This window comes from Exophiala spinifera (genome assembly GCF_000836115.1).
Source record: "Exophiala spinifera strain CBS 89968 unplaced genomic scaffold supercont1.3, whole genome shotgun sequence".
Classification (NCBI taxonomy): domain Eukaryota; kingdom Fungi; phylum Ascomycota; class Eurotiomycetes; order Chaetothyriales; family Herpotrichiellaceae; genus Exophiala; species Exophiala spinifera.
This window is the reverse complement of record NW_015622515.1, coordinates 2,613,738-2,628,621: the sequence shown is the minus strand read 5'-3', so window position 1 is coordinate 2,628,621 and position 14,884 is coordinate 2,613,738. Positions and strand designations below refer to the sequence as shown.

The following is a 14,884-nucleotide window of genomic DNA, read 5'->3' as shown; positions in this document are numbered from 1 at the left end:
CGTTTCGCTGCCACCATTCTTCCTCCCTTGCTGTGTGCAGTTCTCGACGCCGTCGCTCTCTACCATTCTGTTGTTTTGTCCAGTCACTCGTTCGCCATGCCGTCCTCATCACTCTTTCTGAGGTCGAGCACCACGCTCATTTCTGCTTTGTCTTTGCTTTCAGCGTCCGTTTCGGCGGCGCCAGCTAATACCTACTACGCGTTGGATACTGAATATTCTGGCACCTCCTTCTTCGACGGTTTCAACTTCCAGAACGTACGTGTCCGTCTTCTTGCAAGCAGAGGAGTCAAGCTGATATTTGTCTAGACCGCCGATTACAGCCATGGTTTCGTCACGTACGCCTCTACATATCCATACCTTGGTCTTGTGTACATACTGACAGTTGCCCCAGCTACGGAGATCGAAGCTTTTCTGAATCGAACGGCCTTATCTCTTACGATGGGGGCTCGGTGCAGATGAGAGTGGATTCCACACACACCTACGATGGAAATGCGGATTATTATTTGATTAATGGCGTTGGACGACCGAGTGTGCGCATTCAAAGTGCTAAATCATGGACGCACGGTCTGTTCATCGCCGATATCAAGCACATCCCTACTACCACGACAACCGGTGGATGTAGTGTGTGGCCCGCTTACTGGACTCTGGGTAACGGAGAATGGCCTTACACTGGCGAAATCGACATCATCGAGGGCGCAAACAACCAGGTGGTCAATTTGGGATCGGCCCATACTGGCTACCAATGCACTATTCAACAGAGCCCTTCTCAGATGACCGGAACCCCAGGAGGTAATAATTGCGACTACTTTCTGGGCAATAATCAGTATAATGGTGTTGGTTGCGGTGCTTATGACACCCGCTCGACCAGCTGGGGCGCTGGCTTCAACTCTATCGGCGGTGGTGTGTATGCTACGGAATGGACGTCGGATGCCATCTCGATCTGGTTTTTCCCGCGAGGAAGCATTCCATCTGACATAACTGCTGGCACTCCTGATCCAAGTGGCTGGGGTCTGCCATTCACAATCTTCAACGGTCCAAGCTGCAACATTGATGCCAACTTCGTCGACCACAGCATTGTTTTCGATACCACGTTCTGCGGTAGGCCGTCCCTGATTTGCTAGAGTGAGCTTCGTTGACGTATTACAGGTGACTGGGCTGGTGCTACGTGGAACAGCAGCGGATGTGGTGCATCCTATGGAGGCTCCTGCTCGGTCTTTGTCGGCGACAACCCAAGCCAGTTCGTTGACGCATACTGGGACATCAACTATGTCAAAGTCTTCAAGACCCAGGCTGTGACGACGAGCACAACATCGTCCACGACGTCGACGACTTCCACCACAACGTCCGCGACGTCCACGATTTCCACCACAACGACAACCACGGCCGGTACCACCAGTGCCACCAGTATCACCACTAGTGCTATTCCTTCAAGCACTTCAAGCAGCACTAGCAGCCCAGCTCCTGTCAGCACCACCACCGAAACGACGACGACCACTGCCGCCGGTACCACGACCTTGACCACGACCACGACCACAAGCAACGGCGTCGGACCAATCAGCCAAACAACTACGACCACGGTCTCGTCATGGAGCTTCTTCCCAAACATCTCTACGACAACGACAACTTGGAGCTTCAGCGTCGGCCCGATTAGCGGAAGCACCACGACGACGGTATCGCCCGTGTCGACCGGCAGCGCCACATGGCTTGACTGGGTTGACTCGACGACGACGACAAGCACGCCCGTCACATACTCGACGACGACGGCAGCAGCTGATTCCACGTGGCTTGACTGGCCCGAGACCAGCAGCACGACGACGACGACGTCTTCCTCTGTCGACCCGACCTGGCTTGATTGGACAGCATCGACGACGACGACGACGACGTCCTCGCCCGCGAAGAAACCCACGACCACCACGTCGCTCCCAGCCACATGGGCAGACTGGGACCCAGTCACCATCACGCTGACGCAGACATGGATCGAGCCCTGCGCAACGGGATACGTCACGAAGACGACCACGCTGGTCACGACGCACTGTGGATGCACCGAGACCCCCGTGCCGACCATCCCCGGCAAGACCATCACCATCACCCCCAGCTCCGGATGGCCGGTAAAGACGCCCGTTGTGGTGACCGTGCCAGCCGGCTCGACTTCAGCCGTCCCGGCGAAACCGAAACCTTCCGAACCCGCGGGTTCCATGGTCACCGTCACTGGCCCGGCAGCCGAAACAGGAGCAGCCGCAGGATGGGGCAATGGTGGTGGTGGCGGCGCACCGCCATCTCCCAGCGCGACCGTGGCCGTGACCCTGACCGTCGAAGCGGTACCGTCTGGACCAACCCCGGTCGCTCCGGCCGGTCACACTACCGGCGGCGTCTGGTCTCCCGAGTCGTCGACCACCCAGACGATGCCCTGGGTGGCAACGTACACCGGCGCGGCTGGCCGGTCGAGCGTCGTGAATAGTGCGTTTGGCGTCCTCGCGATTGCAGGAGCGGCGGGTTTGGCCATGGTTGCTTGACTTTTTCCTCCAGGATGAAAGGCTCCAGCAGGGGTTTCGCTTTTGCGATCGATGTGTGTACAGTACCCAAAGTTATAATGAGGCGCGATGGGATGCTCGGTTAGATCTCGTTCTCCCTTCTTTTTTTTTTTTTTGCTCTTCTTCTCTGTTTCACAGACAAGGGGGAACCATGTTCCAGACATCAATCTAACTTGTTACTTGATATTCTTGCCTACCTGTGGACAATATATCTATGAAGCGTGCTTGCTCTTTTTTCTTCATGATACCCAGTTGTTGACGTCCATTTCATAGAGTATCTTTGAGAACATGACGACCAACCAGGTGTCGACTTTCTCCCGTTGCATTGTCTCTTTTTCGTACTTGGAAAGACGACGAAGTCGAAGAAGCCTTCTTCTGTTTCCCCTCTCCAGTGCTATTCATATAAGTACACACGGTAGGATTCTTGTCTACTTCTTTTTCGACGTCGGTTGTAGCTTTTGTTCTTCTATTCTACTATGAATCGAGACACCTTTCTTAGGTGCGTGCCCCCTTCTTTTTGTCCTCTTAAAAAGAAAGAGACGTCCATAGCCTTAACAAAGATAGTAAGTAGTTCGAGCCATCTCGTCTCTCTCACCACTCGTTCCAACAAGAACTCCTCTCATCACTCATTGATAAGGTAAACAATCGACAATCAACTCCTGAATGAGATATTTCCTCAACGCTCCAACTCCAACCCGAAGCCCGAAAGGAAACCAGTCCCCAAAACCCAACCAGCTTCATCAAGGTCGTCAAACGTTCTTAGTCGAACTCAATACGATGAGATATCAGGTTCCTTTACACAAACACACGCTGATTCGCTCATTTCCCACGCACGCACATACCCAAATTCCACGAGCTCAAACAACGCAAGACTTTTTGTCATTTGTTCTTCCTCGCATCCCATCCACTATTATGTAGTGATCGACGGACACCAAGAGTATAGGTACGATTCCCGTTCCGCTGCTGGATAGAAGACATGCTAGTACTGTGCATCGTGGTCACGGGCCGCATCAAGACGTGGTTCGTTAAAGGCGTTGATGAAACTGGGGGCTTTAGCTCACTTTCTTTGGTCCGGGCAGGCATTCGATTCTCTTGCCCTTGGTCACAGTGGTTACCATTGCGCTCAAGATGCTTGACCTCGAGTTCTGGTGGCAGCGGAGGCGACGACAAACCGGAAGAGGAGCCATATATATTGGCATACCGACTTGTGGCATTTTTGTTTGTCTTGTTCAGTGCCGGGGGCCGCTTGCTTGTGAATGGAGCGCCAGTGGTCAATTTATGTGAAGCGAGTTCCAGTGGAATATCCGCCTGTCTAGATGGTACTTCCACCGGACGTTGACCTGCCATGGGCTGAATTGCAGACTTTTTGACAGGCCGCCGCTCTTCGACTGGTTGCACTGGTTTTCGAGCGGGAACTATCTGCGTGGCAGAAACGGTTTGGTCTGCCGGCTTCGGAAAGAAAGCAGCAATGTTCCCCTGCGCTGATGCTGATCTCGATAGCTTTGGTTTCTTCGATTGCGGAAGGCCTTCCGAAGATAGTCTCTTTAGCTCGGGTGGCTGCGTTCTGAGGTGTTCACTCGCCGTTGTGAACCCGCCCAAGGTCATATTCGAAGTGGAGAAGGAGCTAACATCGTTCATGGTAGTGTTGAATCCCCGTCCGTTCGAATTGCCAGAGCTCGAGTTATGGGAATACAATTCTCTTCTGGCTGCAGCAACAGCCTCAGCCAGTGGCTTGCCGAACTCTGGGGTTGCTTGAGCTCCTGAAGGCAACATGGCCACAGGACGGCGACTGCCATCTGTGGGCCAAACATCATCCGAGAGACTTTCATTGGGTTTCAAACTTTGTAGGCCTTTCACTAGTGCCTCTTGACTGGGCTTTGGACGACGAAGAATACTGGCAATAGACTCGATGATCCTATCGCTGAAAAGTGGCCCGGCCTCAGCCAGGTGATGTTGGATCTGCGGTGGAAGAAACTGTGTCAACACAGAGTCGCCCTGATCTCTGGACTGTGTCAAAGGAAACGACAGTGTCAGAAGAGCTTGAGCCCGTGTCATGGCAACATAGAGCAAACGTCGTTCCTCATCGTTATCTTCCGCACGTGAATGTGGTATGGACCCTTCATAGACAGCGGGTATGAAGACCACCGGCCACTCGAGGCCTTTAGCAGAATGGATGGTCGAAATAGTTACGCGGGGTTTGTCTTTGCCTTCTTCCGAATTGTCCGTGTCCGTAGATAACACAATGTTAGCTAGGAATTGTGTAAGCACTTCTTGGCCACCCTCGGAAACTTGCTGTTCGATGCCGTCGACCTGTGCAAGCGCTTCCTCAGAAGGGTGCAGCAACACCTCCGAGGCGTGTGTGATGAGTTCTTTGATGTTTTCCAAACGATCTTCATGGTCATCCTTGTACTTTTTCTTGATGTAATCTTCCAGATCTATCGACTTGATCACCACATCAATCAATTTGCTGGGAACCGTGGCGGGCATCATGCTCTCCATTTTCTGTCTTGCGTTCTTAATCAAAACCATCAAGCGTCCGAGTTCCTGCTCGGCAGGCTTCGACAGCTTCTTTTCCGGCGTAATATCCCCGGCAAGGACTCCTTGAACTACGGCCCACAAAGACATTTTCCGCTGCTCTCCAATTTTCATGAATTCGGCGAGTGTGGTCTCTCCTATTTTCCTTGAGGGCACGTTGATGATCGAGACAAGAGCTTGATTGTTATCAGGGTGGTTGATAGTCCGAAGGTAATCAATAATGATTCTAATTTCAACACGGTCAAAGAAGCGTTGCCCTCCGACCATTCGATAAGGAATTCCAGCACCACTCAGAGCTCTTTCGATAAGCAGAGACAAATACGCGGATCGAAGTAGAATAGCAAAATCCGAATATGACAAAAGGTCGCCGGTCATTGTCGCCATTCTCTTAATCTCACTGGCAATCCAGAGACCTTCCTCGTTTGGGTTTGGTAGTTTGCGTAGAACAGGCTGAGTACCACGACAATGTGTTGCCTTGAGCCGCTTTTGCGGCCGATTTGTGTCTTGCTCGATGACGCTTTGTGCAAGCTCCAAGACAGCGGACGCTGAACGATAGTTTTCTTCCAGATTTATCACCACAGTTTCTGGGTAGAAGGCTTTCATGCGTCGAAGGTTCTCAATTTCGGCAGCCCGAAAGCCGTATATGCTCTGGTCAGGATCTCCGACGATGGTAATCCTTCTTGCAGCATTCGCTAATAGTTTCATCAACTCAAACTGCACCACGTTCGTATCTTGAAATTCGTCAATTAACAAAGCTTCTACATTGCTGACACAACCGGGAAAGGCTCGAAGTAGGTCGACACATCGTACGAGCAAATCGTCATAGTCCAAAAGCTTTGAAGTTGCAAGCGCGGCCTCATACTCGTGAAAAGCCGTTATGAATTCTTGTCTCTCCACCTTTTTCTGCGGTGTCTTTGGCAGGTCTTCCAACTTTTTGCCCTTGGCCTTGTGACTCGAGATCATTCCCCGGGCAGCCTTCGGTTCGATCGATAGTTTCAGACGCTTGGTGATGCGTTTGATTATACTCTGACTGTCAGAGGAATCCGCAATCCCGAACCCCTTGGGTACGCCGATGAGGTGTCCATACGCGACAAGGTATCGGCGACAAATGGAGTGAAACGTGCCCAAGACCAACTTTGCTTCGAGCTCACTCCCAATCAGACTCCTGAGTCTCTCGCGCATCTCCCGGCTGGCCTTGATGGTAAAGGTACAGCAAATAACATTCTGAGGGTTGAGGCCTTCATTGGCAATCAGGTTCGCGACTCTGCATGTGAGGGTCTTGGTTTTGCCTGACCCGGGAGGGGCAAGGACTTGCAGTACTGTCGCTTTGGACGTGACTGCAGCCCTTTGAGCAGGATTCAGCCCACTCAAGAGCTGCGTGTCCATTGCGGCTGTTTGGTCGAGTCGAACCAAGACGTGGTTGAAGCATTCGGAACGCGATGCGAGCGCGACGAGACTCCGCGCGCGGATCTCGCGAGATCACGTGATACGGAATCCTCCCTCTCAACGTCCAATGCCTTGTCGGTCGTTCCTTTCCTACGCAGCAGAAACCATCCCTGACATAAGGTGTACAGCCGAGGGTGCTGTTTAGATATGGAGATAGCAGGTTCTCTTGAACTTGTAAACAGCCATATTCGATATTTGCATGAGCTTGAGCCTCATCTGCGGCCCGGGGACAACAATCTGCTATGGTAGCAGGCACTCCAGAAGGCAGATAATGGGAATGGAGTCGCACAAGGAGAGCACTCGACCAGCAGATTTTGAGACTGATGACTCAGTTACAGAGAGAAGCTTTTCACCTATCCATGGATGGGGTCCTCGTAGTTCTTCAGTCTGCACCAAATATCAATGTCAGGTCCTCATGGATCCACTCTACTTTTGGCTCGCCAACGACGAGAATAGATGAGATATAGACCCCCATCGAAGTATTATATGGAAATGTGTTAATAGGACCGGTAGCAGCTGCTGACGGGCTGTTTTGTGGACCACTGCCAATGCCCAACTTGTACAGTTTTCTCTAGCTGAGGCGTAAAGAGAGGGCGGCTGAGGACCTGGACATCGATCTTAGGAACCGGTATACCTTGCTAGACAGTGTATGTACCATGAAAGGGGGAAATCTAAAGGCCCGCGTAGATATGACTCTCTCCATTTATGGACATGTAAAACTTTGTCTTCGAACTGAGGACCTGCCGAGTCCATTCTTGAGGACTGACTGTTGGCTATAAAGGCGTCCTCTGTTACCATCTTTGCTCGATCTCGAAACGACTTTTCTTAACACAGTACGACCGCCTTCAGCAGAAGTAAGCATTCCTACTTCTTAGACTTGACGACCTTCTCACCTTGACCAGACGCCACCACAACAGCGCTCGACACACATCAAACCTACAACACCATCTCTTGCACCCGACACACTTCAGACATACAACACCACCTCTTGCACTCGACACACACCACACACACACAGCCATCAACAACATTTGTACCTGACACTCTCTATCGACACAATGGCCAGCACTCAGAAGACCCTTATGACGCCACCACCAAAGCAACATAAGTTGCTCCCGATGGCCGCCGCCAGCACAACAACGCCAGCACCAAAGCTGGCCAGAAAGACCCGACCACCACCATCATTGTTCGTCAAGGACAAGAAGAAGCCCGCCAACGCTCAGATTGGGATCTTTGACAAGCCCAACCAATCCGACTTGGAGCGGGGGTTCATCGAAGGAGGTCCAGTGACCTCAATTGAGAGGCCCTACTTGGTACTTCTTGAGTGCCGAAGGGGCTTCACCAAGAAGGACATGGTGCTTGGCTTGAAGACTCGACCGAAGGCGACCATTATACCAATCGCCAAAGACGCCAAGACCATCAGCCAGGAGGGAAGGATGAAGGAGCTTCTTGCCATCACAAAGGCAGAGAAGGAGCAACGAGAGGGGGGGAAGAAGAGAAGGAGGGAGGAGGAGGAGGACGTCAAAAAGGAGGCTGGGAAGCAGCAGGGAAGGCCGAAGAAGTTGTTCAAGGCCAGGAAGTGAGGGAGGGGGTCATTCTTTGTACAGGGCGAAAGGGTGAGAGGAGGACCAAAGCACCGACTGAATTCATGGTCAATTTGCTTGTTTGACAGACTCGAAGTTGGAAAGTTGAGGAGTTTGGGATATTTGGTTGGGATTGGGATTTTGTTTTGGGAGTCACTGTCGAACATTGTTGATTGTTTTGACATTCACTGTGAAGGAAGAGTATGTTGATTTCTGGAAAGGGGAGGAGGACAATACCACAATGCAAGAAAAGACATTGAAACCTCCAAAGATGCCCTCTCATTCTTTACGCAGTGTAACCTTTTTCTCGTAGCTGTCTCGATGTCCGTATGAATTGCGAGTTGGCTCAAGTCGCCGCTGCTTGAAGGTCGACTGACAATAGGTGGGCTGGTACTGCCTGTTGATATTGTTGTTATTCACCAACAACTTCTAGTGCATGCATCACTGCCATTCTCAATGGCGTGAATAGGAGAAAGACTGGAGATCCCGAGCCTCGCTCGCCCTCTTGTTGTTGTGTTTTGGCAAATCCATCGCTTCTCACAACAACCCTTCATTTTCCCATCAAGACAACTCCTCATCTCCTTTGTGCCTGATCAGATCAAGTGAACAGTTTGCAAGGTTCACCAGGAACATCGTGTGTCATTCTTGACAGTAGACTCACACGTCCTCACTGTCCAATCCTACCTGTTCACAGGGCTTCACACAAGAAGACAGCTCATATAGCTTTTACCGAGAAAGCTTTCCCGTCGACAAATTACCTTCCAAAATGCAACCTTCAACAGAAGAGTTTGGGATGTCTCTCTACGAGCGAACTCAAAAGGCAAAGAAGGATTTGCACAAGCGAAATATGGCCGAGCATCTTGCAATAGCCACCACTTACGTAAGAAACCCCCCAGATACCGATGTTCTGCGGTTGTCGTTCGTTTCTCCTTCTCTTCTGGAGCCTTCTGATGATTTGCAGCTTTGGCAAGTTCACTTGGCCAATACCAATGGCGGTCACCAACCTGAGCCGCTCGAGGGGACGTACCGTTCCGCCGTCGACATGTTGAAATTCGACATTGAGCATGGTGGCAAGACCATTCGAGAATTGTATCACAAGAATGTTTTGAAGAACAAGCCCTCCCGCAAACCAAAGAGCTCCAAGGCCAAGAGCAAGGTCTCAAAAGAGCAAGCTCGCAAGGAATACCTAGCACAACTGAAGCTCGAAGCAGAGGCACGACTGGATGCTCGGTTGACCAAAAACACCATCCAGGAGATTGATCGAATCAATGAGCGTCGCAACAGCGATGGCGCAAGAACTCTGACCCTGAAGAGAAAGCTCTCGAGCGAATCTCTTAACAGCTCCGACAGCATAAAAAGACAGCGCACTGGCAGTATCCAACCCATCACCAATATGAACAAGCCGGATCATGAAGGCGAAACCAAGCGGCAGAAGTCGGATACTCCAGAGAAGGTCGCTGTAGCAGCACCAAACGACACTCAGGTAGGATCGAGAAAGCATTGTAGAAGCTCCGTGGTGCTAACCCGTCATAGGTCGTTGGAGGGGACAAGAGCAACATCCACAAGCAGCCTTCTCCGATTAAGGCGGCCGCTCCTGCCAACAAACGAAAGAGAGTAAGCATAAGCGGCTGAAAGCAGACCAACAGAAACACATACTGACCTCAAGACAGACATATGATGACTATGACGACAATGAGAACGGAGAACCCGCCAGGAACAACGTTCCAGCTCCCAAACGCATTCGTGGTGACCACAACGGGAGGTTGAAGGCTGTCAAAACACCTCTTGCAAAGCAGTCAGAGACTCCCTCGGCTATATCGGGAGCTGTAGAGCCATTTGCAACCGGTGTGCCCAACAAGCTTACGACTCCGACCGCAGTCGCAAAGCCTGGACCTAGCAACACCGCTCCAAAGCCCAAATCGACCGGCACGCTGGCTTCTGACCAGGAGGGGCACAAGACTGGCGATAACTTTGTGTTGAAGGGAGGCGATCAACTTCGCAACAAGTACAAAAAGAAGCCGCTGCCACCGATGATGACGAAGATAGGCAGTGTCCCAAAGGTTTACAAGCCAGTCTTCAAGTCCAAGAAGCTGTTAGGACTTGGGGACGCAACGCCGCCTCCATCTCCTTAGATGGATGAAGGGTGAACAACTTGGCGTCCTTGTCAATCCAGCATGAAAACGACTTACAATCGACAGACACCCACACTTGAAGGGCCGTTAGCAGGCTTGCTTCATACGCCTTGTGTTTCCTGTACGAGTTCACAACAACTTTGCTTCTTGACTGCAATCTTGTGCACAGGGCGACCATCGTCGACGCGTCCAACCGAGCTTGGTGTTGAGGTCTTTGAGCACCGCAAAGTTGCTGTTTCCAATATCGATCGTTTTGAAGCTGATGGGCCCCATACGTCGACCTAGCAGCTTGATACCAGTTCGCACCCGGAGCCAACGACCGATGCTTTGCCAAACTTGACCTTGAATAACCCGCCGTCAACAACTGGAGGAATCTGGGAAGGACAGAATTCGGAGCCTCAGCGAGGCCAGGGCAGGAGTGGAGGGATCTTGAGGTACAGATCGTCCTCAGTTTGGAATGAAAGGGGATGGAGAGACTGAAATCGAGAATGAGACAGGAAGGGAATTGCACCAAGCATGATTGAGCGCAGTGGCTCTCAGCCTCGAGGTTTTACGCAGGAATGAGGAATAGGGAATGGCAGGAAAGGGACTTAGCATTGCAAGGAGGTGAGGTTTGCAGGCACAAGTTAGATGGCAGGTCGTAGTGTGGGCGGTGCTCAGGCATCAGAATTTTATACCTTGAGGATCGAGAGATGTTGGTCTTGATTTCTGGAACGTTGTCACGTTCATCAGAACAGAGAAATAACTGACCTAGCAATTGACAAAGAGAAGGTGAGGTGATCGAGATTTTGGTGATATATGGGGAGAGCGTTGATGCTAGATAGGCCCTGTTTAAAGTGCTTGAGGATAACTGCTACAGCTATTGTAGGCACAGATGTAGCTAAAGAGCATCATCTCTAGCAAGGTCCAAGGCGCTGCCACAGCACTTAGGCACATACTGTACCTAAGGTAGGCCAGTAGGCTACTTAGTTAGGAAGCTGGAGGAGTGAGTTAGGTAAAGACCATCAAGCATATCGATCGCCCCTCCATTGATTGCACGAATAAGCCAGCTTGAGCCTAACTAACTAGTGAGCCCCAGCTCGATCCCCAAAGTCGCTTAACGCGCGTGCTGTACATTCAACATTGCCATCCTTACGTTCCCGGCTTGATTGTAGCGACTTACAAGCAAACCACAAGTTCAAATCCCCTGCAACCCACAGACTGTCCTGCTGCTACCTTTGGCAGTTCTCCTCTCTCTCTCCCCGAGGAACATATCGACGGCGCTGCGCACCGCCATGAAGCTCCTCGCCCCTCTCCTCGCCGCGGCGCTGTCCTTCACCCATCTCGCATCCGCGACTGGCCTTGAGATCGATTACCTCACACCGGCCATTGAATGTTCCCGCAAGACCAAGAAGGGAGACAACATTGAAGTACATTACCGCGGCTCACTTCAGGAGTCGGGGAAGGAGTTTGACTCGAGTTACTCGCGAGGAAGCCCTCTACCGTTCCAGCTTGGTGCTGGACGGGTGATCAAAGGGTATGTTTTGTCCCTTTCCCCGTCTTCTGTCACATTTGTATCTGTGGGCGTGCGAGGCAACACCGTGGTGAGGCCCGGTGTACGTACGGCGCACCCTACAGGGAGAGGAAGATGATGACGAAAGCCATTTGTTAACCAGACTTTGCTGGATAGTTGGGACGAGGGACTCGTTGACATGTGCATTGGCGAGAAGCGGCGGTTGACCATCCCCCCAGACATGGGCTATGGTGCGAGAGCAGTCGGGCCTATCCCCGGAAACAGCGTTTTGGTCTTTGAGACCGAGTTGATGGGGATCAAAGGTGTCAAGAAGGATGAACTTTGAGTAGTTGCGCTGTAAGAAGCGGTCAAGACCCCCCCCCGGAGCCCGGATGGTGCATGGCTTTACGGAAAAGAAGAACAAATTTGGGGGAAATGCCATGACAACACGATGTGCATGGGCAAGAGCTCTGGGTATAGACACTTTCAAAAAAGAGAGCAGGCAATCTACGCTGATACATTCGTACAATCTAGCTGTATCTTCGGGCATGGCTGTTTCATCACCGGTCATTCTAAAGGGGGTATCATAGTCTAGCTTGTTCGTCTTGAGTCCAAATGGCGATCTGTCCGACGCCAGTATGCATCTTCAGTCCATATCATCAAGACCGCCACTCTTTGAGTCTGCCATCTCCTCGTCGTTCACGAGAATGCCCACCATACACTCGCTCAGCATGCCATCCCAGTTGACCCAAGGATGCACCTCCATGAACAACTTGTCTGATGATTTGCCGGAACCCCGCAGGATCTCGCCTTTGCCTCCGGGATGGAATGGCACGTATGGTGTTATATTGTACACTTTACCCTGGTATACGGTCCACGCGTCTCTTCCTTTCCGCCCGTTTTGCTGTTTCAACTGCGCAGGTGTTACCCGAATCAAATTGTCAGGAGCATCTTTTCCGCGCAGCTGACTATTCGGGTTCGAGGTCAACGCGGCCCAGTCGAGCGGCGAGTGGCCCGGCTCGAGGATGACCTTGCGCGAGACTTGCTTTCCTGGAGGCATGATTGAGGATGTAGGTGCCATGGAGGTATTGGGGAGTAGTTTCGTGACGGGGACACGCAGAGACGACGCAGCGGAGGGAGGAGGTCGCAGAGCCCCGTTTCCAGGCCGTGGAGGGGCTGCCATGTTGCTGAAGGTCGGAGGTTTGAGGCGAGGTGGACTGGCAGGTCTCGGCACTGTTGTTTTCTGTCCATCCACCGTAGGCATTTTGACTACGGTATGCGTGTCTTTGAGGCTCGTTGACTGGTTGGTAGAGGCGCTTGAAACAGCAGGCACGGTCACTTTTTCTGTTTCCTCCTGGACCATCTCCGCCGCAAGGGTGATCGGAGGGGTTACAGTAGAGATGAGCGGTGCTGGAGTGGATTTCTTTTCCGTAATGTCATCTATGCCCTGCTTTCGGCTGTAGGAAAGAAAGTGATAGAGAATGAGGCTGGCAAGGAGGGTGGTGCAACATGCGACAATCCACGCCATCAGATACCGCGTATGGAATGAATGAAAAAGGGAGTGTATCTCATCTCGTCTTGTAACCGTTAAACGCGGACCATAACAATCGTACAAGGCTATGGGGTCATGTTGTTGGACAAGACAGTGGTTCAAGCATCTGAAGACAGAGTCATCGAGGGACCAGAAGCATATGCCCGGAAAAACATCGGGATAAATGATCCGAGGCGGTGGTGATAAGGCTGACCACCCCTTAAGCCCTCGCTGAATTGTTGTCCATGTCACTGCACGGAAAAGCGTCTACATGTTGACGCTCTGATCGAGCCTCGTGGTGTGGTGAGAATGTATCAGCTTGAGCGGACAGACTCATGAGAACAACGAGAGGAAGCTGGTTGGTATTGAGAGGATGCACCCGGGCCGGCAAACGGATAATTTACAGGCGCCTCCTCATCACGTTTTCTGCCACCCACGGCGTCCTGCCAGGCGGTCGCTTCTTCTCACTGTCTTCTCAGAGTTTGGGTCGTCAAATACAACCAAGGCAGCTTGAGAGTGGAGGCCGAGATTCCAAGACCCGTGGGCGAACCTACGCGGCCAAATTGTCAGGCTAAAAAAGGCAACTGGAGGCTGCGGCGATTGCTTATGCCTAATAAGTTTGGGCTCGATGGGCTGTCGCAGTTCTCGTGCAGAGTCACCGAACTTGACATGCATATTGATGTCCTGTGCGGAGTGATATCTTCCTGCTGTCCTCATTCCGGGCCACTGACCTACAGTCAGGCGCTCGCTTGGCCTGTCTCGTTCTGTGCTCGGCCTCAGCTGGATGGTTGTTTCGGGTGGTTCGTGCAGACCATTCGTGCTCGGGACAATTGGCTGCTCAGGGAGTTCTTCATCGACAACGCATATCTCACAGATGCCACTGTAGACGCAGATTTCTGCATTGCATTGCCGACCTTCGTCTGCGAGCGTGTCACATGAGGCTCTCCGGTGTATTACTTGTATGGAGTCCCAGTCCGGTGCATAAGGTAACATTATCTTCCGGCACCCATTGACGCCCTCATGCGACACTTGCTGATGCCCAAACACATAACCAGCGTAAGGTTGTCGATTCAACCACTAATCCATTCATTCACAAATCCCTCGTTTCCTCTGACCGGCTCCTCACTCCAAACATTCCTGGCTGCTCGAGTCCTCGTACTGTCCTGTCTGAGCATTGACATATTCACCCACTCTGCCACCTCCTCCGTCACCAATAATAGCCCATGCTGGGGACCAAGGATCAAGCACAAGCGAGCCGCCTTGGTGTCTCCTTCAAACTCCAACTAATCACCGTCTGGCGTGCCCATCTCGATCGGGGATTCCGTGGTCAAGCTCGCATCATCCGTCTGGATTACAGACCCAACCTTACTTTCACTACCGTCTTCCACTCACTCTCCATCACAACCACTCCTGCACCATCAACATTGCACTGTGTTCTTCTTGAAGCGGGGTGACACTGTGGCTGCTCCCTCCTGATATCGATAGTAGTAGCCTGGGTTGTTCCTCCTGGCACGGCCTGGTTGATTTCGGCAGTTCATCATTGCCTTGCCCGCATCCGCAACTCAAAGAGTCGAGACAGTGAACCTCTTCTGATCAAACTCTTGGATTCAACACCGCAGTTTCCGAGGGAACAA

General features: G+C 51.8%; 6 protein-coding genes across 6 annotated transcripts; 4 read left to right on the top strand and 2 right to left on the bottom strand.

The window, feature by feature from the left end:
- Nucleotides 1–96: 96 nt before the first annotated feature.
- PV08_04692 (uncharacterized protein) lies at nucleotides 97–2,513 on the top strand (the record flags this gene model as incomplete). The annotated part of the gene is made up of 4 exons (XM_016379037.1): nucleotides 97–255; nucleotides 307–335; nucleotides 392–1,098; nucleotides 1,147–2,513. The coding sequence occupies 4 exons, from the start codon at nucleotides 97–99 to the stop codon at nucleotides 2,511–2,513; spliced, it is 2,262 nt and encodes a 753-aa protein (XP_016237714.1).
- Nucleotides 2,514–3,410: 897 nt separating this feature from the next.
- PV08_04691 (uncharacterized protein) lies at nucleotides 3,411–6,452 on the bottom strand (the record flags this gene model as incomplete). Its single annotated transcript, XM_016379036.1, has 1 exon — nucleotides 3,411–6,452. The coding sequence occupies one exon, from the start codon at nucleotides 6,450–6,452 to the stop codon at nucleotides 3,411–3,413; it is 3,042 nt and encodes a 1,013-aa protein (XP_016237713.1).
- Nucleotides 6,453–7,570: 1,118 nt separating this feature from the next.
- PV08_04690 (uncharacterized protein) lies at nucleotides 7,571–8,095 on the top strand (the record flags this gene model as incomplete). Its single annotated transcript, XM_016379035.1, has 1 exon — nucleotides 7,571–8,095. The coding sequence occupies one exon, from the start codon at nucleotides 7,571–7,573 to the stop codon at nucleotides 8,093–8,095; it is 525 nt and encodes a 174-aa protein (XP_016237712.1).
- A 766-nt stretch (nucleotides 8,096–8,861) lies between these two features.
- PV08_04689 (uncharacterized protein) lies at nucleotides 8,862–10,227 on the top strand (the record flags this gene model as incomplete). The annotated part of the gene is made up of 3 exons (XM_016379034.1): nucleotides 8,862–9,578; nucleotides 9,629–9,709; nucleotides 9,766–10,227. The coding sequence occupies 3 exons, from the start codon at nucleotides 8,862–8,864 to the stop codon at nucleotides 10,225–10,227; spliced, it is 1,260 nt and encodes a 419-aa protein (XP_016237711.1).
- A 1,274-nt stretch (nucleotides 10,228–11,501) lies between these two features.
- PV08_04688 (uncharacterized protein) lies at nucleotides 11,502–12,065 on the top strand (the record flags this gene model as incomplete). Its single annotated transcript, XM_016379033.1, has 2 exons — nucleotides 11,502–11,743; nucleotides 11,897–12,065. The coding sequence occupies 2 exons, from the start codon at nucleotides 11,502–11,504 to the stop codon at nucleotides 12,063–12,065; spliced, it is 411 nt and encodes a 136-aa protein (XP_016237710.1).
- Nucleotides 12,066–12,365: 300 nt separating this feature from the next.
- Nucleotides 12,366–12,983, bottom strand: PV08_04687 (uncharacterized protein; the record flags this gene model as incomplete). The annotated part of the gene is made up of 1 exon (XM_016379032.1): nucleotides 12,366–12,983. The coding sequence occupies one exon, from the start codon at nucleotides 12,981–12,983 to the stop codon at nucleotides 12,366–12,368; it is 618 nt and encodes a 205-aa protein (XP_016237709.1).
- Between the last annotated feature and the right edge of the window lie 1,901 nt (nucleotides 12,984–14,884).